The following is a 22,685-nucleotide window of genomic DNA, read 5'->3' as shown; positions in this document are numbered from 1 at the left end:
AAGAATGTAAATTAAGAATGACAGGGATTATGGTGCCATCATAGGGCGTAGCTAAGCTAGTTATGGAGGAGCGGGACTGCAGCTCGTTACCAGCAGCTGTTATCTGTCTAGTCCCTGAGAACTGGCTGCTCAGGTTCTGCTTGTTCTGTTCTTCAGTTGCTTTCTGAGTTTTTGAGAGTTCCTTTCATTAGAAACTTTTCTTATCCCTTGGTGCCTCAGAAGGACATACAGCAGACAGTGATTTCAGAGTGCCAACTTCTCCCTTTCATTCCCTCTCCATCCTGTGGGGTGGATCTCCTTCTCTAGGGTGATCCCTTGATGATGATGGATGAGGAGATCTCAGTCATTGACGGAGATGAAGGTAAATTCTGGATCAAACAGTCTACCTTTTAAGGGTTAGGTTGGGGGATCATTGACTATAAAGTATGTCCTATCCTGGGATATCTAAAAAGCTTTACCTATTCATGGGTATTATCTCTACTCTTCTTTCTATGCTTCCTTCTTCCTTCTGCTTTCTCTCCACAGCCCCGGTGACTCAACAGCCAGGGCATTTATTCTGGCCTCCAGGCTCTGCCCTCACAGCTAGGCTCCGCCGCCTGGTAACCGCCTATCAACGCAGCTACAAGAGAGAACAAATGAAGATAGAGGCTGCGGAGCGTGGGGACCGGAGACGCCGACGTTGTGAAGCGGCCTTTAAGCTCAAAGAAATTGCAAGGCGGGAAAAACAACAACGGTATGGCATAGAAGTTTGGACTGACCTCTAAGTTTGTCATGAGCTATGGCTCCTGTACTGAGAAAGTGTAGGAGGAGTGAGTTCCTCGAAATGCTGACAGATGGAACATGTTACTGCCTTCATCTCTCCCTGGTACTGAAGAACTTCGCTGTGGGCTCGGGGTACTCTCGCTCAGGGGCACAGCCTGTAAAGGAAGGCCTTGGGCTCTGATGTCCTCCACTGACATAGAAACAGAGAAAAAGCTATTTGCTTAGGTTCAACAGCCAAAACAGCAGGAAAGTGCCTGTGTGGGTATCTGTTAGGATCTCTTTATTACTTCTTTTTCCAGTGTGTGTCTGTAGTTACTCATGGGGGCCAGAAGATGGCATTAGACGTTCTGGAGCCTGAGCTCTCTATGTGGCTGACACTGGATGCTGGACTTCCGCGGGCCATCTTAACTGCTGAGCCTTCTTCAGCCTGGTGTCCGGGTTGTTGTTGTTGTTGTTGTTGTTGTTGTTTGGTTTTTGTCCTTTTTTTTGTTTCTTTGTTTTTGTTTTTTGAGATGGTAATGTAGCCCCAGCTTGCCTGGAACTTACCATATAGACTAGGCTGTCTTTGAACTCACTAAGATCTGCCTGCCAAGTACTGGGATTAAAGATGTGAATGATCATGCCCAGAAAAAAAATTTTTTGACACATGTGCCTGTTGCCCAACAAGTTCAGGAGTGGCAGGCCCTTGGAACTGGAGTTATGAATAGTTATTTCGTATCGTGTAAGTGCTAGGAACCAAACCCATGTCGTCTGCAAAAGCAACAGTGTTCTTAACCACTAAGCCGTCTCTCCAGCCCTTTTTTTAATTTATTTTTTTACTAGAGCAGAGATGGAATTCATTATGAAAAGGATTTAGGGGGTTGGGGATTTAGCTCAGTGGTAGAGCGCTTGCCTAGGAAGCTGAAGGCCCTGGGTTCGGTCCCCAGCTCTGAAAAAAAGAAAAAAAAAAAAAAAAAAGAAAAAAGAAAAGGATTTAGTGTAGGTGTAGGCACTGTGTCTGAGCAAGAAGGGGATGGACAGAGGCGTGATAATGAGAGGGCAGCTGTACACCTGGTGGTCGGCATGCACCGTGTAAGAGAGTTGCCTGCTGTCCTCATTGAGTTTGCCTGCATCGTTTCCTGTTCACCTAGTAACTCACATGTTATAAACTGTCCTGCAAAGTAACCAGGTTTCTTCTGACACTTGCTTTACTTCCCTGTCACAGATGGACACGGCGCGAGCAAACTGATTTCTATCGAGTAGTGTCTACCTTTGGGGTAGAGTACGACCCTGACAACATGCAGTTTCACTGGGATCGCTTCCGTACTTTTGCTCGCCTGGACAAAAAAACAGATGAAAGCCTTACCAAGTACTTCCATGGTTTTGTGGCCATGTGTAGACAAGTGTGCCGCCTTCCCCCAGCTGCTGGTGATGGTGAGATTGTAGAGTCTAGGGTAAATGGGTCTGTGTAGTTAACAGATCAACCTTTGGTTACTTTCTTTTTTACCTGTTGGTTGCAGAACCTCCAGATCCTAATCTGTTTATTGAGCCCATCACTGAAGAGAGAGCATCACGGACTCTCTACCGAATCGAGTTGCTTCGACGCTTACGGGAACAAGTTTTATGCCACCCCCTTTTAGAAGATCGGCTGGCATTGTGTCAGCCTCCAGGTCTTGAATTGCCCAAATGGTGGGAACCTGTCCGTCACGATGGGGAGCTCCTCCGAGGAGCAGCCCGCCATGGGGTGAGCCAAACAGACTGCAACATCATGCAGGACCCAGACTTCTCTTTTCTGGCTGCCCGTATGAATTATATGCAGAACCATCAGGCAGGAGCATCAGCTGCATCCCTGTCACGATGCTCCACTCCACTGCTGCACCAGCAGTGTACCTCACGCACTGCTTCACCATCACCCCTGCGCCCAGATGTTCCTGCTGAAAAGTCACCTGAGGAGAATGCTGTTCAGGTCCCCAGTCTGGACAGTCTGACTTTAAAACTAGAGGATGAGGTGGTGGCTAGGAGCCGACTCACCCCACAAGACTATGAAATTCGTGTAGCCTCTTCAGATACAGCCCCTCTGTCCCGGAGTGTTCCGCCAGTCAAACTGGAGGATGACGATGATTCAGACTCTGAGCTGGACTTGAGCAAGTTGTCACCATCGTCCTCTTCATCTTCATCCTCCTCCAGCTCCAGCTCCAGCAGTGATGAGAGTGAAGATGAGAAGGAAGAGAAGTTAAGTGAGTGCATGTGACAGGTTGTGGGCCCTCCCCATTCCTGCTCTGCTCCTTCCCTTCTTTCTGTTAAGTACCGCCTCTTCAGAGAGACTTCACTTTATATTTGATAAAATGTCAGAGCACCTCTATTATTGGTCGGGCCTACTTCACATAATACCTTTCCAAGTTAACATTGTTCTGTTATCTTTGCTCACATATGCTGTGTGATCTCTAGCTGCTGACCGGTCCCGCCCAAAGCTCTATGATGAAGAGAGCCTTCTGTCCCTTACTATGTCCCAAGATGGATTCCCAAATGAAGATGGAGAACAAATGACCCCTGAGTTGCTGCTGCTGCAGGAAAGACAAAGAGCCTCTGAATGGCCCAAGGTACCAGTCTCATTTACATATACAGAGTGCAGAACAAAGCAGTGCTAAGGGGAATGAGGGATAGTGTTGATGCTTTTGTTTCTCCTTTGTTTAGAATTACCTATGTTTTTAAGAAACTCTATAGTTTATGTATGGATGTGATAGTATTTATTAATTACATCCTTTCAGTCTTCTCATTGCACCTGGTATAGTAATAATAGCATGATTATGCAGCTGAAGATTCTAAAAGGATTCAGACTCTAAAAATCTTATATCCTTTTTTTGCCACTCAGGATCGTGTTCTGATAAACCGCATTGACCTCGTCTGCCAGGCTGTACTCTCAGGGAAATGGCCTTCTAACCGCCGGAGCCAGGAAATGACAACAGGAGGAATTTTGGGGCCAGGAAACCATTTATTAGACAGTCCCTCTTTGACCCCAGGAGAATATGGGGACTCTCCGGTCCCCACACCACGAAGCAGCAGTGCAGCTTCCATGGTAGAGGAAGAAGCATCTGCGGTCACCACAGCAGCAGCCCAATTTACTAAACTTCGGCGAGGCATGGACGAGAAAGAGTTTACAGTTCAGATCAAAGATGTAAGCTCAGCATTTAGGCACCAAGAAGTCAGGGAGGAGGTGGGACTTGTTAACTAGTTTCATTAATAGCATGCTAGCACTTGGAAGGCCAAAACAGGTGGGTCACTGTGAATGCAAGGCTAGCACTTATTGAGTGCCATCCTAGATAGTGTGACCCTCTCTCTAAAAAAGAAAAGAAAAAGGGTTTAATCCCAGCACCTGGGAGGGAGAAGCAGGGGCATCTGAGTTTGAGGCCAGTCTGGTCTACAAAGAGATTTCTAGGACAGCCAAGGCTACACCAGGAAACTCTTAGGGGGAAAAAAATAATAAAACTTTATACACGTTTTGTTAGCTAATTTTAAAAATCAGAGCACATAACAATCCATTTAGGAAAAAATCTTTGGAGTAAAGGAAGGACGAATTCCTAAAAATTAAATAAAATCATAGGTTGTTCAATTAGAATCATTTTTTGGGGAAAAACAACCATTTTACAAGGGTTGCCTAAGACCATTGGAAAACAACGATATTTACATTATGATTCATAACACTAGCAAAATTACATTTATGAAGTAGCAACACAAATAATTTTATGGTTGGGTGTCACCATAACTTGAACTTATAGGAAGGCTGAGAACCACTGACATGCACACACTTAAGTACGCACACGCGCACACGCGCGTGAACAAGAGAGAGAGAGAGAGAGAGCGCGCGCACGAGCAAGCGAGCCTATACCATAAAGCTTCACCAACAGGACTAGCAAACAAGGAGGGCAGCAGGGAAGGCCCACAAGGCCTCAATCTTAGACCAAAGAACTGTAAACAAGGAAAGGCTGCTGAGGAATTGAAGAGATTTTAGTTCTTCCCAGGGAGCTGCACACGGACTACTTACCCAACAATAAATGATTAGCCCTGAAAAACATCTAAACAACATACATGCTCGTAACAACAATTAATGAAAAAGGAGGCCATGAATTTGAACAAGGAAAAATCTATCAGAGAGTTTGGAAGGAGGAAAGGGGAGGGAGAAATATTGGTAGTTATGTTTATAATCTCAAAAATAAAATTTTACAATGGGAACAAAAAATCCTGTATGGAGGCTGTTCGTTAAAAGGAAGGAATCTTTCTAAGGAACAGGTTTCATTCTATATCTGATTTCTGTTCTTCAGTCAAACAGCCAAAGTTCTCCAAGTCTAATCTTTACTTATTAAAAGAATGTTTCATGTGATGACTTGGATGGGTGCTTGTCTTCATAGGAAGAAGGATTGAAGTTAACATTCCAGAAGCATAGATTGATGGCTAATGGTGTAATGGGAGATGGACATCCACTGTTTCATAAGAAGAAGGGGAACAGGAAAAAGCTAGTAGAGGTAAGTGGTAGGGAACCAGTTACCTCATGATTAAATTACCTTGTGACTAGATAAGGTCTTTTTATTGTCAGTAATTGAAGGCAGTTGGGATTGAGGGACCAAAAGATTAAGTTTCCTCATGACTACCATTGGCCCTGCTTCCCTCCTTCCCCATTTCAAAGAAGTGTATGTGCTCATGGGGGTGGATTCTGGGTTTGCAGCTGGAGGTGGAGTGCATGGAAGAGCCTAATCACCTTGATGTGGACCTGGAGACCCGGATCCCTGTCATCAATAAGGTGGATGGTACTTTGCTGGTGGGTGATGAGGCCCCTCGCCGGGCGGAGCTGGACATGTGGTTACAGGGTCATCCAGAGTTTGCTGTTGATCCCCGATTTCTAGCGGTGAGTGGCAGTTCCATCCAGCCAGATTTAAAGTCTCTTGGTGCATGAGATCAAAAAAGCACGCCATATTTTATACCACTGTTTCTGCATCTGCAAAATAATACCCAGCCTTACTTCCTGTAAAGTCTCAGAGATTTAAAACACTAAATATCCAGGTACTTCTTAAACTAAGTGCTTAGAAAGTCTTACTGTCAAACTGTTCCAGAGATCACCCAGTTTGGAGTAATAGAACCCTTTCATAGCAGTTTTCCCCTCTGGACTAATCTAGATTTATAGAAGACAGGTTTATTGTCAAAACAGAAGGCAGTGGTATCAGAAATCAGTCCTGACATTTCCATTTCTCTTCTTTTCTATTACAGTATATGGAGGAACGTAGAAAACAGAAGTGGCAGAGATGTAAAAAAAATAATAAGACAGAATTGAACTGTTTGGGAATGGAACCAGTCCAGCCAGCCAACTCTAGAAATGGGAAAAAGGTGAGGCAATCGCACATTTTACTCTGCTGTCTCCATATTCTTAGAGATTCGATGGTGCTTGGCCTGTTACCCTTTTCCCCTGCGTGCTTTGGGTTTCAGCTCCCCAGAATGCTACTGGTGGTGTTTTCACCTGAAGTACTATTTTTGCATTAGAAGCATCAGGACTTAGCCTTCTCGTCTACATAATTATGGAATTTTTTTAAGTGGGTGTTTGAGAGTAAATACTAAAGATCGAACCCAGTACCTTAGGCTTACTAGGTAAAATACTTTATTATTGAGTTACATCATCAATTAAATAATCTTAAGTTTAATGGAAAAATTACCAGAAACCACATTTTACTTAATTTTATTTTTACCTTAAGTATATGATTGTTTGTCTTTATGTGTGTCTGCACCAAGTACATGCCTGATGATCTTAAAGGTCAGAAGAGGGTGTCAGATTATCTGGAACTGGGTCTCTGGAAGAGCAGCCAGTGCTCTTAACTACTGAATCATCATCTCTCCGGCCCCAAAAACATATTTTTCAAGTTAATACCAATTTTAGTCAATGACTATTTCATACTAAGCTTATATATAGACCATTTTGTAGATTAAGTGTGTATCATTTCTGTTTTCTACCAAAATATAACTCTGAGAATTCCTCTTTATCACTTACCTTAGTCTATATAGTTTGTTGTTATATATGTGTATGTATGTGATATGTGGTATATATGCTATACATGATGGGTACAGTTTATGATATAGTTATATACTATCATGTTATATATACTACATAGTGGTTATTGATATATATTATAGTCATTTAAAATGTAAAGGAATTAACTTTGATCATGTATGTTTAGTTTAACATGTTAACACATCGGGCTGATGGTAAAGTGCTTGCTGATAACCTAAGTCTGACAGTCTGTTCAATCCTCAGAGTACAGATAACGATGGAGAAAGAGAACCAACTCCACAGTTGTCTGTCCTCTGACCTCCATATGTGTTTCTGGTAAACTCCCATGGCCATATACATCATAAATGTATATAATAATTATATATACAAGATTGTAGCACACCACAGAAATATAAGTGTAAGACTACCTTTTTAAACTTTTTACTTTTTTGTTTTATGTTCATTGGCTGTTTGCCTGTATGTGTATCTGTGTGAATGTATCAGAAGTCTTGGAGATGGAGTTAACCCAGTTGTGAGCCTCTCATAAGGCTACTGGGAATTCAACCCCAGTTCTCTGGAAAAGTAGCCAGTGCTCTTAACTGTTGAGCCCCGCTTCCATTTTTTAAAAAAGGAAAAAAAAGATATTACTGTGTTGTCCAGGCTAGCTCCAAACTTAGAGGCTACAGTGACCCTCCTCCCTGTTTGCTCAATAACTGGGACTATAGATATATACCTCCTTGGCCAGGTACAATTCTTAGTTCTACAGCTCTTAGCTAGTGTAAAGTTGGCAGGGATTCTAGGGCTGTATTATTACTGAGGCCTGCAGGCATCTAGGCATTATTGTGCTCATATTTTGAAAGTATATGCCATAAGTGTTAAATGTGTGCTTTTTCAAGAATGTTTGCTTGTTCCATGTCAGGTGTTAGGTTTGGATTTTTTTTTTTTCCTTTTCTTTTTTTTTTTTTTTTTTTTTTTTTTTGGAGCTGGGGACTGAACCCAGGGCTTTGCGTTTGCTAGGCAAGCGCTCTACCACTGAGCTAAATCCCCAACCCCTAGGTTTGGATTTTAAGTCTTGTTATGTCCAGCAATATATATACCGATTGTTTGTGCTTAGTATTTAGTTCATCCTGTATGACACTTGGGCCACAAGGCAAAGGTCCTAACATAGTAGTTTCCAGTCTTGTTAAAAGTAATAAAAATAGGGGGAAAACATTTAAAATTCAGCAACTATATGATTTATTTTGTTGTAGAGGTTTGCGGGTGCTCTTTGTCCCTCTTTTGTTTGTTTTTGAGATAGAATCTCACTCAATGGCTCAATCTGGCTTAGAAACAACTGTAGTTGTGCGCAGTGGGGCATACACCTTTAATCCCAGCACTCAGGCGGGCATTGGCAGGTTCTCCGTGACTTTGAGGTCCACCTGGTCTACCCTGTTTTGAAGAAAACAAAACAAAACAAAAAGAAAAAGGCAAGGGAAAAAAAGAAAAAGCTGTATCCCAAGTTATCTTTGAACTCTTGGCAGTTACACTGCCTTACCCTCTAAAGGCCTGAAGCATGAGCCACCACACCCAAAAGATAATGTTTTTAATCGATGAGGAAAATTTGTATTAAATTTGGTAAGAAGTTTCCCATAATCTTCTTGGATATCCTAAACCCACCCTGCTCCTAAGTAATAATAAAGATAAATGTAAATGTCTTATGTAGTTGTGCTGCAGTCACATAAGATCATGCCAACAACCTGCTCTCAGCCTACACTCATGTACTGATTCATTCACTGTCTTACTCAGGTCCCTTACTAGCAAAGGAGAAGACATTTGTGAAAAAGTTGCAGAAAAGTATGTCATATGAAGCAGGGGAAAAACCTTACAGTTCGCATGGCTATCAATATCAAATTATTGATTTCAGCATCAATGATACCTCCATTAACACCAGTCAAAAAGCCAAATCTGATTATTGGGCAGTCATTTCCAAGCTAGGACACATGTGGTTTCTGGGTCAGGTCCTTTTTTCCCCTTTTCTCCCTCCCAAACCTCCATCTTTTTACTGTCTTCTTTTGTTTCTACCTCACAGGGTCACTATGCTGAAACTGCGTTCAACCGGGTTTTGCCAGGGCCTATTGCACCAGAAAACAGCAAGAAACGGGTCCGCAGGACAAGACCAGACCTTTCTAAGATGATGGCCCTGATGCAGGGTGGAAGCACTGGGTCCCTATCTCTGCATAACACCTTTCAACACAGCAGTAGTAACCTACAGTCTGTGTCGTCTCTGGGTCACAGCAGTGCCACTTCTGCATCTCTGCCTTTCATGCCGTTTGTGATGGGTGGTGCAGCAGCACCCCCTCATGTAGACTCCAGCACCATGCTTCATCATCACCACCACCACCCCCACCCCCACCATCACCACCATCACCATCCAGGCTTGAGAACCACTGGCTACCCTTCTTCACCAGCTACTACCACCTCTGGTACTGCCTTGCGGTTACCAACACTGCAGCATGAGGACGATGATGAAGAGGAGGATGAAGATGATGATGATTTATCTCAGGGCTATGATAGCTCAGAAAGGGACTTCTCACTCATTGATGACCCTATGATGCCAGCCAACTCAGACTCCAGTGATGATGCTGACGACTGAAGCCCTAATATAGACCCGTGCTGGGTGGCTGCTGGAATCCCTTACTCTGGCCCTTGGACTTTGGAAATGTGGGAGGGGCAGGGAACAATATGGGGAAACCCAAGACTTCAGGAGGTGAAAAGGAAAAGAAAAAAAAAAGGAAAAAAAAAAAAACAAAAAACTCGTACCCGATTGCTCCCAGTTTTGAGAGGATTGGGTGGGCAGGGGAACTCCTAAAAAATAATAAATGACCACTTCCTCGTTTCTGGGGGAGCAAAGGAGCTTAGAGCAGCTGGTGTGCTCACCCCTCCCCAGACACCTCCATTAACCACAGACTATGTAGCGCTGGCCCTAGCCTCTGGCAGAGCCTGTTCCTGGCCAAACTGTGGATACAGCTGGAGGGTCAGGGACTGTTACCTTCCTTCCCCTTGGCATTAATAAATTTAAGTTAATCCTTTTCCATTCTTCCTATGTTCTGTTTCCTCAAACAATATAAATACTAATTTTTTTGGGGTAATAGTGTAAACATCATTCTGTATTCAATACTGTTACCACGAATAGAAAAGTCACTTGTACCCCTCTAAAGGCATATATAATCAACCGTGGATTGTCCAGTTTGCTTAAGCCAGGGAAATGATACAAGATAAAGAGGTGAAATATATTGAGTTGTGCTCCACATTCTTAGACGAGGATGAATTTCAAGGACCATATATATTTTTCTCAATTAACCAAGATGACCATTCTCTTGGGGAAAACCAGAGGACAATGTTGCTTTTTATGAAATACAGCAAAGTACCCGCTGACAAAAAAAGGTGCCTTCATGACTTGGGTCCCCAGGGGGCTGGGAAGAACTACAAAGTTTAGGAGCCACTCCAAGCTATTTGTTTCCTTCCACCCTACCAGCACATCTCTTAAAGGAAACCTGAACATTTATCTTCCTACTCTGCTTCTGCCTTCCCCGCAGCTTATTTGCAAAGGTGGGCTCCGTTCTCTTGGGATGCAGAGTTTGGTTAAAAGTGCCTTCCCCTTGGCGTTCAAGGCCCTGCCCTGGGGCAGAGGACTCACTCCTCAGCGCTTGGTTGCTCGCGGGTCCCGCTCTTTCTGCTCCCCTCCCACCTCTGCCCGCGGCTTAGAGCGCCCCGAGCTCGAAAAGTGGGCGGGTCACGTGACGGTAGCCTCTGGCGGCGGAGAGAGGTTCCAGATCCCGCGAACCAGCTCTGCAACAGTATTCTGTTGATTTCTCCACTTTTGCGTCCTTCTCTGTTGCCTTTCCCCTACTACCCTACAGAGCGAGCTGGGTGGTGGGTTTTTTTTTGTTTGGGTTTTTTTGCTTTTTAAAATCTTCGACGCTATAGGGACCCGGAAGCGGAAGGGGATACCGAGCGGTCGGTACTTCCGGGTCACAGAGAGTGCGGGATTCCGGGCCGAGCGCGGGTGGCGGAGCTGGGACCTCGCGTGATTCTCGGAGCCCGACGGAAAGCGGCGTCCAGGGCTATGGCTGTGACTCTGGACAAAGACGCGTACTACCGGCGAGTTAAGAGACTGTACAGTAACTGGCGGGTAAGGAGCCCGGCGCCCCCGGGAGCCTCACATCCCATAATAGCCTGCTTCCCGGCGCCCTTTTCCCCTCAGCCAGAAATCTCCGGCTCCGCCGCGCTCCCGCCTGCTCCGGCAGCGGGAGTCCCGCTCGCCGCACAGCGCCTGCGGGGTCCGCACGCGCCTAGCCTGTCCCGCCGCCACACCGGCCCACCCAGGTCCCGCCAGAATTACCGTTTGCGGGAAAGGGGCGCGAAAGCTGTGCCCGGAGCTCTTGGCGCTCTCCGCTTGCGGGCCTCTGCTGGAGTTGAGAAATGCTGCTCCCGCGCTCCGCTGCTTCACGTTAGGCCCTGCGTGGGTAATAGACCCAGCGCTGGAAACCTGCGGGCTCTCATAAGAATTAAATTGATAGGACGCCTCAGACCTGGTTTCCCATGTCGGCATCATACCGGGGGCACGTGTTGAGGAAATCGTTGTGGAAGTTCCAGGGCTTCTCCAAAGATTGGACAGTTTCCCTGTTTTATAATCGCTCATAATTTAAAACTTACTTTTTTGCTAGTTAACTTCTCAAATGTTTGATTAATTTCATACTGTGATACTGTCTGAAACAGTCTATCATAGGTCTGGGCTCTGGACCTTGTGAGCGAGGGAAAATATAACTGCTAAAAAAGAAACCCGAAAACGTTCTGAAAAAATAACCAACTCTGGTTTCAGCGTTGTAACCTATCTTACCGATTGATCCTCTCCATTCTTGGCTCCTGCCTATAATCCCATGATTTCTGAGGCTGAGGCAGGAAAATGACTAGTTTCATGCCAGCCTGTGCTTCAAAGTGAGACTGTATCAATCAGCTCGTGGCTTAGTAAATAAAATTGAACCTTTACTGAAGTCGGTTGTTTACCTGCCTCATCAGAAAAAAAAGCCTGTGTATCTTTTAAGCAGGATGCATTGCATGCTGGAAATATGTTCTCTGCCACATTTTACTAAAAGCCATACTAGATAAACGCTGGCTTTTTTTTTTTTTTCACTTTATTAGCTAACTTTTTTGAAGATTTACTTATTTATTATACATAAGTACACTTGCAGCTGTCTTCGGACACACCAGAAGAGGGCATCAGATCTCATTACAGATGGTTGGTTGTGAGCCACCCACCATGTGCTTGTTGGAATTTGAACTCGGGACCTCTGGAAGAGCACTCAGTGCGACTTAATGGTCTCTATCACAAAATGATATTTGATCCAAAATAAGTTTTTGGTCCTGAGAATTGGTCCTACCACCTAGTGCTTTACCAGTAAGCTATATCTGCAATCTAGGGATATTTATTAATAGTCATTATATTATGATATATGTAATGTTGATAATCAAAAGCTCTCGTTTCCACAATCAACCCTGAAATAATGCACTGTTTTTAAAGCTTTTTTTTTTTTTTTTTTTATGCTTATGGGTAGTTTGCATTCATGTATGTATACCTTGCATGCGTTGCCGGAGAAGGCCAGAAGAGGGCATCGGATACCCTAGAACCGAAGTTTCAGAAGGTTATTAGTTGATGTTTGGGTCCATATGAATCCTAGTCTTCTGGAAGGACAACCAGTGACCTTAACCACTGAGCATCTTTCTAGGCCCTTAAAAAATACACTATTGGTGTATTCTCTAGTTCCAGAGTTCATCAAGCTATTTAAAGACTGTTTCAATAACATGGTTTTTAATTATAATTTTCATAACTTATGTCCCACATCAAGCACAGCATATCATCTTTTGAGTAGAAATGCCTGACACATTAAGCCTCCATCCTCCTTCAGTATTGGGTTCTTGGGGGTTTATTGTAGGAAGCCCTCCCAGATCAAGTGTGGTACATAAGTCTTTTAATGGTGAAATATTTGCATACAGTTTATGCACGTGTGCTATAAGTCATCAGGATACCAACTACGATGTCAGTGATGCCTGAGTGGATATAAGTGCCAGTGCTCACGGATAGGGGTCAGAAGATATCTTTGTCCAGTCATTTGTCTTCAAGTTGGGTACCTTTATCTGGGCTCTGGAGATCAAACTCACGTTGTACAGCAAGCACCTTTATCTACTGAGCCATCACCAGTCTGCTTTACATCATTCTTGAGACATTTGAGTCTAGTCCAGTCCTACCTTTTCTATTTTCAACATCAAAATAGGTTTTCAGTGCCTGTCTTGTTTCTGCTTTGGGAAATCCTAGGTGGTAGTGATAGATTATGAAAGTGGGTTACAGGGTCGTCCTGTGGGTTTTCTATTTATGGGATACATAGTTAGAGATTTCCAGCCCGTTCATTGTTGTGGTTGTTTTTAATCACTAAATCAATTTATTCTGCCTACTGGAGGGAGGTTAAACAAAGTTCCTCCCTAGATTTTTGACTATTTTTGAGGAGTAAGGGACACTGGATTCAGGCATTTCTACTAATAATTTGAGAGTTATTTTATTAAATCTTCCTGTGAACAGACCTCAACTCCTTTCTCTGCTTTTTGTCTTGAAGAGTTACACAAGGTGCCAGAATTGCAGCTGTTTTCAAAAGAAATAATAATCCAATGCATTTGTTTGCCAGCTGCTATGCTTGAGGTAATGGGTAGCTGTGACCCTTCCCCCAAAAGAAGAGTCCATTGCAGTGAGAGTGGGTAAGCTGTAGTATCAGGTCTTCTGTACTGCTTCCTGCTGTTTGCTGAGATTTGATTATGACTCTCTTTTCTTTTTCTGAATTTTCTCTGAGAGTAGGCAGTTATTTTCATAGTTACCTCCATTTCTCTCTGTTTTCTGTTAAGCATGCCACTGGTCTTAAACTCTCATAAGTCCTCCCTTCAAAGTGCTGGGATTAAAGCACCACTCCTGGCACCATGACAGGTTTCTTCTCCATCGTATTCTAAAATCCCTAGATTCTGTTTGATTTATTTACTTTCTTAAACTCCTTTTTCATGCTGTTTCCTCAGCCAGGTTGCTCTTTAGGCCTGTTGAATCATCGGATGTAACAGGCTGAATTGCCTCTATTCTTTTGCACCTGGTGTTGTTGTTGTTGTTGTTGTTGTTGTTGTTGCTTCTGCTGCTACTGCTGTTTTGATTGTTGTGTGTATAGGTTTTTTGCTTGCATGTATGGTCTGTTCGTGCGCCAACTTTGTGCAGGCAGTGCTGTGCTCATGGTGGCTTTATAAGGGGCATCACATGCTCTGGATCTGGAGTTTCAGACTGTTGTGACTACCATGTGGTGCTAGGAACCAAACCTGGGTCCTCTGCGGGAGCATTAAGTGCTCTTGGGGGAGCATAGGGGAAGGGAAGGCTTATGATTTTATTGTAAAATCTTATTAATAAGTAAGTTAAGAAGTTATTTTATCATCACAAAATCGGCTTAGAACTGGATTATCACGTGACCCTTTTTCTCTGGTCTCCTAGTTCAGATGCTTGCATCTCCTACTAGTGGCATTCACTCCGTTTGGCCTGCAGTTGGGCTCTACACACTCAAGTCTCAGCGATCTTTGCAGTTTTACCCTTTTTGTGGAGAGTAGGCTTAGTCTGTCCACCATAGACACTCCATATCCTGTTATAACACCACTTTCTCTGGGCATACAAAGAATCCTTGCCCTTGTACTATGTCACTCTGTGGGGCCAGTGCTTGCTATATTTCTGGCAGAAAGTCTCTGCAGGTCTTGGCAGGTCTTAGAAACAGTTCACCATGCTTTTGGCACAGAAAGTGTGACAACCACTAAGCTGTCTAGCCCCCTGACCTCTGCGTTTTGTTTTGAGAACATTTTAACCAAAAGTCTTAAAAGTAGAATAGGTAAAAAGAAAATCTCATGTCATATCTTCATGTGTTATTTTCATATCTTAAATGTTATTTTACGATAGGTAGATTTCTACCACTGTAATAAAATCTGAGATATAATAAGGAAAGGCTTACTTTTGGGTTCATGTTCACAGAGGTTCTATTTCATTGCACTTGGTCTGATTCCTTTTGGTATTATGACAAGTGAGTGTACACCAAAGCCAGAATACATAACCAAAGAGGCAAAGGAGGAGGGATCAAGGTTAAAATACTCCCTTCAAGGGTACACTTTACCTCACTTGCTTCCACTAGACCTATCTTCCAAAGGATAATGGAAGGAGGAGATCAGGCCTTTGGCACAGGGACTTTTTTGAGATTATATTTTTATTTTATGTGTGAATACATGTATATTCTGTACCATTTGCATGCATGATGCCCACAAAGGTCAGAAGAGAAGTTTAAATCTTTTGAAACTGGAGTACAATGGTTATGAACCATCAGAAGCTGCTGTAATTGGACTGCATTCTCCAGAAGAGCGGCCATTGCTCTTATATGCTGAGCTGTCTCTTCAGCCCACTTTGGATTAAAGAATTCAGTGGCCAGTTAAATGCCTCAGTAAATAAGACCATTCACTGACTGAGACTGACAACCTGAATTCACTCCCCAGATCTTACCATGGAAGGAGAGAGAATGACCTTTGAAAAGTTGTCCTCTGATCTCCACACCTGTTCCATCTATAGCACAGTATAATTATCAGACCAGTGAGAGCGCCCAGTGAGGCACTTGCTGTGCCAGAGTGGCCACCTAAGCGCACTTCCTATGCGCCACACAAAAGTGGAGGAGGAGAACTCCACAGATTGTTTTCTGACCTCCTCACTTGTGCACCATGGCATGCCACACATATGCACACACAAATACAGAAAATAAAATCTTCAGTGAAGACCTTGCCCTAGGGTGTTGCTGTGGCTTACTCAAAGCCAGTCTGAATTGTCTACACTTAAGCATTATTCCAGGGTTGAGCTGGTTTCCTCCAGATCCTTGCTGAGAGCCCTAAAAAAAATGATTCAGGATTGGGGATTTGGCTCAGTGGTAGAGCACTTGCCTAGCAAGCACAAGGCCCCAGGTTCGGTCCCCAGCTCCGGGAAGGGAAAAAAAAAAAAAATAAGGAAAATGATTCAAAATGTCCAGATTGGTAGCTTCAGAAACTCACTGTTAAAAGAAGTAGTGCAGGGCTGGAGAGATGGCTCAGCGGTTAAGAGCCCCGACTGCTCTTCCAGAGGTCCTGAGTTCAAATCCCAGCAACCACATGGTGGCTCACAACCATCTGTAAAGAGATCTGATGCCCTCTTCTGGTGTGTCTGAAGACAGCTACAGTGTACTTATATACAATAAATAAATAAATCTTTAAAAAAAAAAAAAAAAAAGAAGTAGTGCAGAATGTTGGTGGCCATTGAAGTGTGGGTATGGTTTTTATATTGAAGAGATCATAACCAGGCAAAATGACAGAGTTGTTGATAATGTTCAAAGTCCAAACTTTGACTTCTGATAATATTTGACTTATTTGAATATTCTTAGGTGGTAAGCAGATCTATCCTGAGAAAAAGAAAAATCGGTAGATGACATTCCTAAGTTGAGCAGGACATGGTGGCTCGTGCTTTTTATCCCAGCACTTCGGAGAGGCAGATGCAGGCAGATCTCTGTGTTATTCGAATAGGCCCCCTTTTAATTTTACTTTTTAAACTCTTGTCTTCTACTGTTTATTAATTTATTTTCATCTTTCAGTGATTGCTTTTTACTTGTGTTGTTTATTTCTGCCAGCTCCCTTATTCATGCCTCATGTGACTACTACACACTCCTAGACTCATAACAGTTGAATTGATCCTGAACTATAATGCAGTGCTCTTCATAGAAGGGAGCTCAGCTGGAAGTCCTGTCACTGAGTGCCATTGTAGCTTTTGTAGTGATGCAGCACACTGCTTACACAGTTTTACATGTCTGTAGTGATATGAATAAATAAATCCAGGCGGTGGTGATGCATGGCTTTAATTCCAGCTCTTGGGAGGTAGAGGCAGTCTGATCTCTGAGTTTGAGGCCAGCCTGGTCTACAGAGCCAGTTCCAGGGTAGCTAGGGCTACACAGGGAAATCCTGTCAGTCAATAAATAAATCCATATGTGCAGCTAGTTCTGTAAAGTGCAGTGTATGCAGTTCTGTTTAGTAAAAGACACCTGATAGTTGCTGATTGTGGTACTGGTTGTGAATTGTTGCACTACGTTTTTAGTGGTGTTTTGGTGTCCTTTTTTTTCTTTTTTTGAGACAGGAACTTCAGAACTCACAGCTATCCTCCTGCTTCTGTCTCCTAGACTGTTGAGATTAGATAAGCATGATCCAGCCACCCAGCTGTTGTAAGGCTTACTGGTGCTTAGATGGCTCAGCACTGGCTGCTCTTCCACAGGACCCAGGTTGGGTTCCCAACAACTGCATGACAACTCTCAACCAACTCTAAGTCGAGTTCCAAGGGATCCAGTGCCCTCTTCTGGCTTTCATGGGCACTGGTACAAGCATTGTGCAAAAACATAGAATAGAAGCAAGCAAAGTGCCCTTACTTTTTTTTTTTTTTTTTTTTTTTTAATCTCCCTGTAGCCAGTCGTGATGGCTCATACCTGTGATCTCATGTCTTGGGTTGTGGAAATGGGAGTGTTAGGTGTTCAAAGTCATCCTTAATTACGTAGGAAGATTGAGGTTACCTTGGGCTGCATGAAATCCTGTCTGGAAGGAAACTCCCTGTAAAACAATGTGTTTCTGTACCCTATTTTATTTTGTGTGAGTGTTTTGCTTGCATATATGTCTGTGTACCATGTTCATATCTGATGTCCGAGGAAATCAGAAAAGAGCATTGGCTCCCTTGTGGATGCTGAAAATGAACCTTGTCCTCTGGAAAAGCAACCACTACTCTTAATAACTGAGCCATCTCTCCAGCACCACCACCCTTCTTAATTATAGCAAGAGGCCATGTTCAGTGTTGTACTTGTACTGTCTATACATCACTAGCTTTGGAAGAGTGTGCTGTGATGTTCATACAACAGTGACATCACCTAGTGCTCATTTCTCATCAGTTTTATCCCTGTGTTAGTTCTTTCTTTTGCAGAGGCTTTTAATGAAAGATCGCCAGCTCTCCATCTTGTTTGCTTCCTATAGGCACGTTTGGCATTTCTCAGATCTAAGAAACCAAATGAAAGCCAAGCATGTTTGTGTCTCCCTGTGATCCAGCACTTGGGAAGCTGCGGATGGAGAGCCATGCGCCACATGGGCTACATACTATAAGACTCTGTTGCAAAGAAGAGAATAAGTTAGTTTCCACATTTAAAGTAAGGCAGAAAGGAACTGAACACTGCCTGAAGGGGACCTGTCATCTGGAAAGGGTAGATGGGCTAGGATTATTCCATAGAAATCCACCAGATGTCAGTATTAAGGGTTTTGTTTTTCTGTATTCAGTAAGAATGTTCAAACTTGAGCATTTCTTATCTTGACTCATCTTGTTATTTGTTTAAAAGTGTTGTTATCTGGAAATATGTAGAATTTTCACTTTCTGATAATTTAGAACATTTCTTCTACTAGGTCTAGTATTTGAGTTGAGCATTTCCAAACACATTTAGTGCTTCAATGGGTGCTTTCTAAAAAAAAATTAGATTATTTTGCAAAATGATTAGATGAGTGTTTGTAAGAATTAGAGATATGTCTGACCCTGTTAGTCCTGCTCTTATCTGCAGACTCCATTCCCCTTCTGTGGTGCGTCTATCTGTTCTGTGAGACCCCTTAGCATCTCTTCCCAGTGACAGCTTGTTAGTCACTTAGTACAGGTGTAGCTGGTTCTGCTTACTTAGTCATTTACTACTGCTGTTCTTGTGGGGGGAAAAACAGTGAACTCTTTAAATTATTTTTAAATGATATTGTGTATCAGTATAAGCAGAAAAGTGTATCATTTGTCAAAAATAAAAGTGATAAAAGTGCCAACAAATTATAGCAAGGGTTAGGGTGCAGCTCAAGCATATACATTTTTTATTCTCAATATGTAAGTCCCCAAAGAGCCCACATTGTACTTGTGATCAGGATCTTGTTTCTGGAGCTGGGAAACTGAGGTCTTATTCGTCAGGCTACTGCACGGTTCCCCTCTCAGACACATAGATACCATCCAAAAACTTCCTGATTGCCTTGTTTTAACTGTTGTGGCTTGCTGAATCAGAGCCGCTGGATTTGAAGCAAGTTCAATATCATTTCCTTCAAGGATTAGTTCATCCTTCTGGGCTTGAGAGACAGAACAGGCAACACCTGTCCTCATCCTAACCCTCCGGATGTATTTTTCACCCAAGAAATTTCAGATTTCAACCAAAGACCCGTTCTCCTGAATAACGACGTTGATAAGGAAGTGAGCATACACAGACCTCATCTTGTAATGGAAGCCCAGTGTCACACCCTTGATCATGTTCTGAACATGACTGCAGATGGTTCTAACAGTGGCCAGTTCTTTCTGTTACCCTACCACTTGTCAACACGGAGCCTTTTCTTTTTCTTTCCAATAAGACTCAGCACCACATTGATGTGATTGAAGTCCCTCCTCAGAGTTCCTCTGGGGCCCTTCACAATGGCTGTGCGCCCCTTCAGAGTGATGCCGACATTTTCTGGAACATGACAGACAGTCTGATTGCTGAAAATGGTCTTCGTTCTCACAGTAGATGGGGCAAAGAGCAAGCATATGCATTTTTATTTCGGAGCTGGGGACCGAACCCAGGGCCTTGCGCTTCCTAGGCAAGCGCTCTACCACTGAGCTAAATCCCCAACCCCAAGCATATGCATTTTTAATGTGGCCAAGATTAAGAGAAAACTGGAAACTGTAACTTTTACCCTGAATTTGAATACTTAAAGTCATGCGATTTCCTTTTGAGCTCTACAGGTTTTCAAAACCGGGGACACTATTTTGTGCTGGTTATATATCATGGCTGATCTTGATGGCAGTAACAGTAGCGTTCTGATTTGCACTGAGAGAGTTAAGCACTATTTTTTATGCTTTATTTATTTTTACACTCCAGATTTTATTCCCCTCCTTGTCCACCACCACCACAACCACCCCACCTCCCTACCTGCCCACACTCTCTCCCCACCCATCTCCAAAAAGATGTCCCCACCTCACCAGACCTCTAAACTTCCTGGAGCCTCCAGTCTTTTGAGAGTTAGGTACATCTTCTCTGACTGAACCCAGACCTGGGAGTCCTCTGCTATATATGTGTTGGAGGCCTCATTTTAGCTGGTGTATGCTGCCTGGTTGGTGATCCAGTGTCTGAGCGATCTCAGGGGTCCAAGTTAGTTAAGACTGCTGGTCCTCCTACAAGGTTGCCCTCTTCCTCAGCTTCCTTCAGCTTTTCCCTAGTTCAACCAGAGGGATCATCAGCTTCTGTTCATTGATTGAGCTAAACACTATTAAAGGCACATTAAATCTTACAATTCTCAGCATAATACTTGAGAAGGTAAAGACTATAGAGTACAAAAATTTAGGTCACAATTAAGTGGGGTTAGGTTTAAAACAAGAGTAGTCTGATCTTAGGAGTGTTTGTCCATTACACATATTGGTTCTCTAAATATAGAATACACATCAGCAACTTAATACCCATTACTTGGAATTTCTAAAAGGAATTATTCAGGATGCTAAGGTAGAGAATCATGAAGTTTAAGCCAATCTTAGCTACAAGTGAAATCAATCACCGTTGTTAATGTCCTAGCTGATAAAGCTTGTCAGAAACCTTTAATCCCATCACTTTGGAGTCAGAGGCAGGCAAGTCTGGAAGTTTGCAAGCAGCCTGATCTACAAAGAGTTCCAGGACATCCAGGTTTACACAGAGCAGCTCTGTCTCCAAAAACAAACAAGCAAAAAATGTAACAAAACAAATCAGAAACCTCCCAATAAAGCTTTTCAATGACTTTCATCTTTCATATCTCTGATAAAAATTCCCTGTTTGTTAACAAAGAAGAAAATGGTAACAGAAGAATAATGCCTGTTATTCTGTGTTATTTCTGTCTCTAAAAGTTTTAGGAGTGTATGTTACACATCTGCGAGAGGCCAGAGGTTACACTTGTGTGTTATTCTTTAGGTGTTGTTCACTTTGTTTTTTACAACAGGCTTTGAACATACTAAGCTAGGCTTGAGGAATCTACCTAGCTTTTGGTACAGATCCTTGGATTCAAATTCAGGCCCTCATGATTGTGTGGCAAACTTTTTACTAAGTTAGCTCACCATTTATATTTTAAACTTAGCATGTGTGGTTTTATTAGATTTTAACATTTTACTAGTTATCAGGAAAATTATACACTAAAACCCTGTTCCAGTTAGGATGCTATTAAAAATGCAGTATTCCATTAACAATGGGGAGGCAAAGGAAGTCAGATAGTGTTGGTAGGAATGTGAATTAATGTGGTCATTATGCAAAATAGTATCAAGATTCCTCAAAGGTTAAAGATCTGCCAAATGATGCTGCTATTCTTCCTGTAAGGATTATGTCTAAAACAAAGGCACATATCAAGGGAATACCTGCACTTGTGTTGAGATACTGTTCACAGTAGCTAAGATATACAGTGAGTCTACTTGTCTATAAAGGGATAAATACGTAACAAAATATGGTACATAAACACAGGGAATATTACTCAAGCCCAGAGAATAAACTAGGTATGGTAACACACAGTTGTAGCACTCAGTTGCTAGAGACAAAAGTTCACATCTAACCTGAGCTATACAGCATGAACATGTCCTTAAAAGGAAATAGAGGGACTAGAGAGATGGTTCGATCAGTGATTAAGGTATCTTGCTGCTGTTTTAGAGAATTTGAGTTTGGTTTCTAACACTTAGAATCAGGCAGCTTATAACTACCTGTAACCAGCTCCAGGGAATCTAAACATTTAAAAAGAAGAAGAATTAAATTTTGCCGTAGAATTATTTGACTTAACATTATGGTAAGTGAAATAAGCTGTGCACAGAAATCACACATTCTGTCATGTGGAAGGAAGCTTAAAGGTCCACCTGAATAATGTGTAGTGGTAACTTTTGGTTCAGAAAGGCAGAGGAATATGGACAAATTGAAGTTGGATAATAGATACCAAGACACAGAAGGGATATGGTCTGGTGCCCTACAACATGGTGACATGGTGAGAGTCAATCAGAATACCTGTATATTTTAGGAAGATGTGTTTTTAGTTGTTTTTGTTTTTTGTTTTTTTTTTTTTTTTTTGGTTTTTGTTTTGTTTTGTTTTTTAAAGAGGTTGAAAGCTCTAATGGGGAAGCCATGATTGCTATTCATTTGTTAGTGTGGGACTTTCCAAGAGTGGTTAGTAGACAGAAGAGCCTATATCTCTTGTCAAACTACAAAACTACAGTACAATGTGTTGGACAAGGGAGTCAACACAGTTCAGGGAGGAACTGAATGAGTGTACACATGCAAAGAGTTAAGTTGGACTTTCCCAACTATCATAAACATTATTTCAGAGTAAGGGGCTGGAAAGATGGCTGCATGGTTAAGACAGCTCGCTGTTCTTAAAGAAGACCTGGTTTCAGTTCCTAACACTACTCAGTTCATAAAGCCTGTAACTGCAATTCCAAGGGATCTGACACCCTTTCCTGCCTTCCCTGGGTACCTAGTCACACCTGGTTCTTCTGTAAACATTCTTTCAGTCATACACAAATACTCAAGAAATAAGTCTATTTAAGAACATTTGAGGGGCTGGAGAGATGGCTCAGCGGTTAAGAGCACCCGACTGCTCTTCCAGAGGTCCTGAATTCAATTCCCAGCAACCACATGGTGGCTCACAACCATCTGTAATGGGATCCGATTCCCTCTTCTGGTGTATCTGAAGATAGCTACAGTGTACTTATATATAATAAATGAATAAATAAATCTTAAAAAAAAAGAACATTTGAGTAAATTGCATCTAAATCTAAGAAACAAAAATA

The 22,685-nt window shown here is 42.6% G+C and overlaps 2 protein-coding genes and 1 pseudogene across 18 annotated transcripts in view; 2 read left to right on the top strand and 1 right to left on the bottom strand.

Annotated features, from left to right (window-relative positions):
• Window positions 1-9,843, top strand: part of Chd8 (chromodomain helicase DNA binding protein 8) — a 59,592-nt gene extending 49,749 nt beyond the window's left edge. For 10 of the 17 annotated variants that reach the window (XM_087586524.1, XM_087586516.1, XM_087586511.1 and 7 more), the window contains exons 29-38: window positions 307-361; window positions 526-733; window positions 1,967-2,175; window positions 2,262-2,978; window positions 3,190-3,341; window positions 3,614-3,916; window positions 5,148-5,261; window positions 5,462-5,641; window positions 6,001-6,117; window positions 8,841-9,841. In XM_087586524.1, coding sequence (XP_087442650.1) covers window positions 307-361; window positions 526-733; window positions 1,967-2,175; window positions 2,262-2,978; window positions 3,190-3,341; window positions 3,614-3,916; window positions 5,148-5,261; window positions 5,462-5,641; window positions 6,001-6,117; window positions 8,841-9,404 — 2,619 coding nt within the window. In that variant the 3' untranslated portion in view covers window positions 9,405-9,841. Of the gene's footprint in view, window positions 1-306; window positions 362-525; window positions 734-1,966; window positions 2,176-2,261; window positions 2,979-3,189; window positions 3,342-3,613; window positions 3,917-5,147; window positions 5,262-5,461; window positions 5,642-6,000; window positions 6,118-8,840 lie in introns of all 17 variants that reach the window. The other 7 variants (XM_087586528.1, XM_087586521.1, XM_087586519.1 and 4 more) reach the window with 2 other exon arrangements.
• A 970-nt stretch (window positions 9,844-10,813) lies between these two features.
• Window positions 10,814-22,685, top strand: part of Supt16h (SPT16 homolog, facilitates chromatin remodeling subunit) — a 37,119-nt gene continuing 25,247 nt past the window's right edge. The window contains exon 1 of the mRNA NM_001107261.1: window positions 10,814-10,943. Within this exon, the coding sequence (NP_001100731.1) occupies window positions 10,878-10,943 (66 nt within the window). The 5' untranslated portion in view covers window positions 10,814-10,877. The remainder of the gene's footprint in view (window positions 10,944-22,685) is intronic.
• On the bottom strand, window positions 18,847-21,486 carry Rpl9-ps29 (ribosomal protein L9, pseudogene 29; annotated as a pseudogene).

Source organism: Rattus norvegicus, chromosome 15 (genome assembly GCF_021556685.1).
Source record: "Rattus norvegicus strain SHRSP/BbbUtx chromosome 15, alternate assembly SHRSP_T2T, whole genome shotgun sequence".
NCBI lineage: Eukaryota > Metazoa > Chordata > Mammalia > Rodentia > Muridae > Rattus > Rattus norvegicus.
The sequence above is the reverse complement of the archived record's forward strand: the minus strand, read 5'-3'. Positions and strand labels throughout refer to the sequence as shown.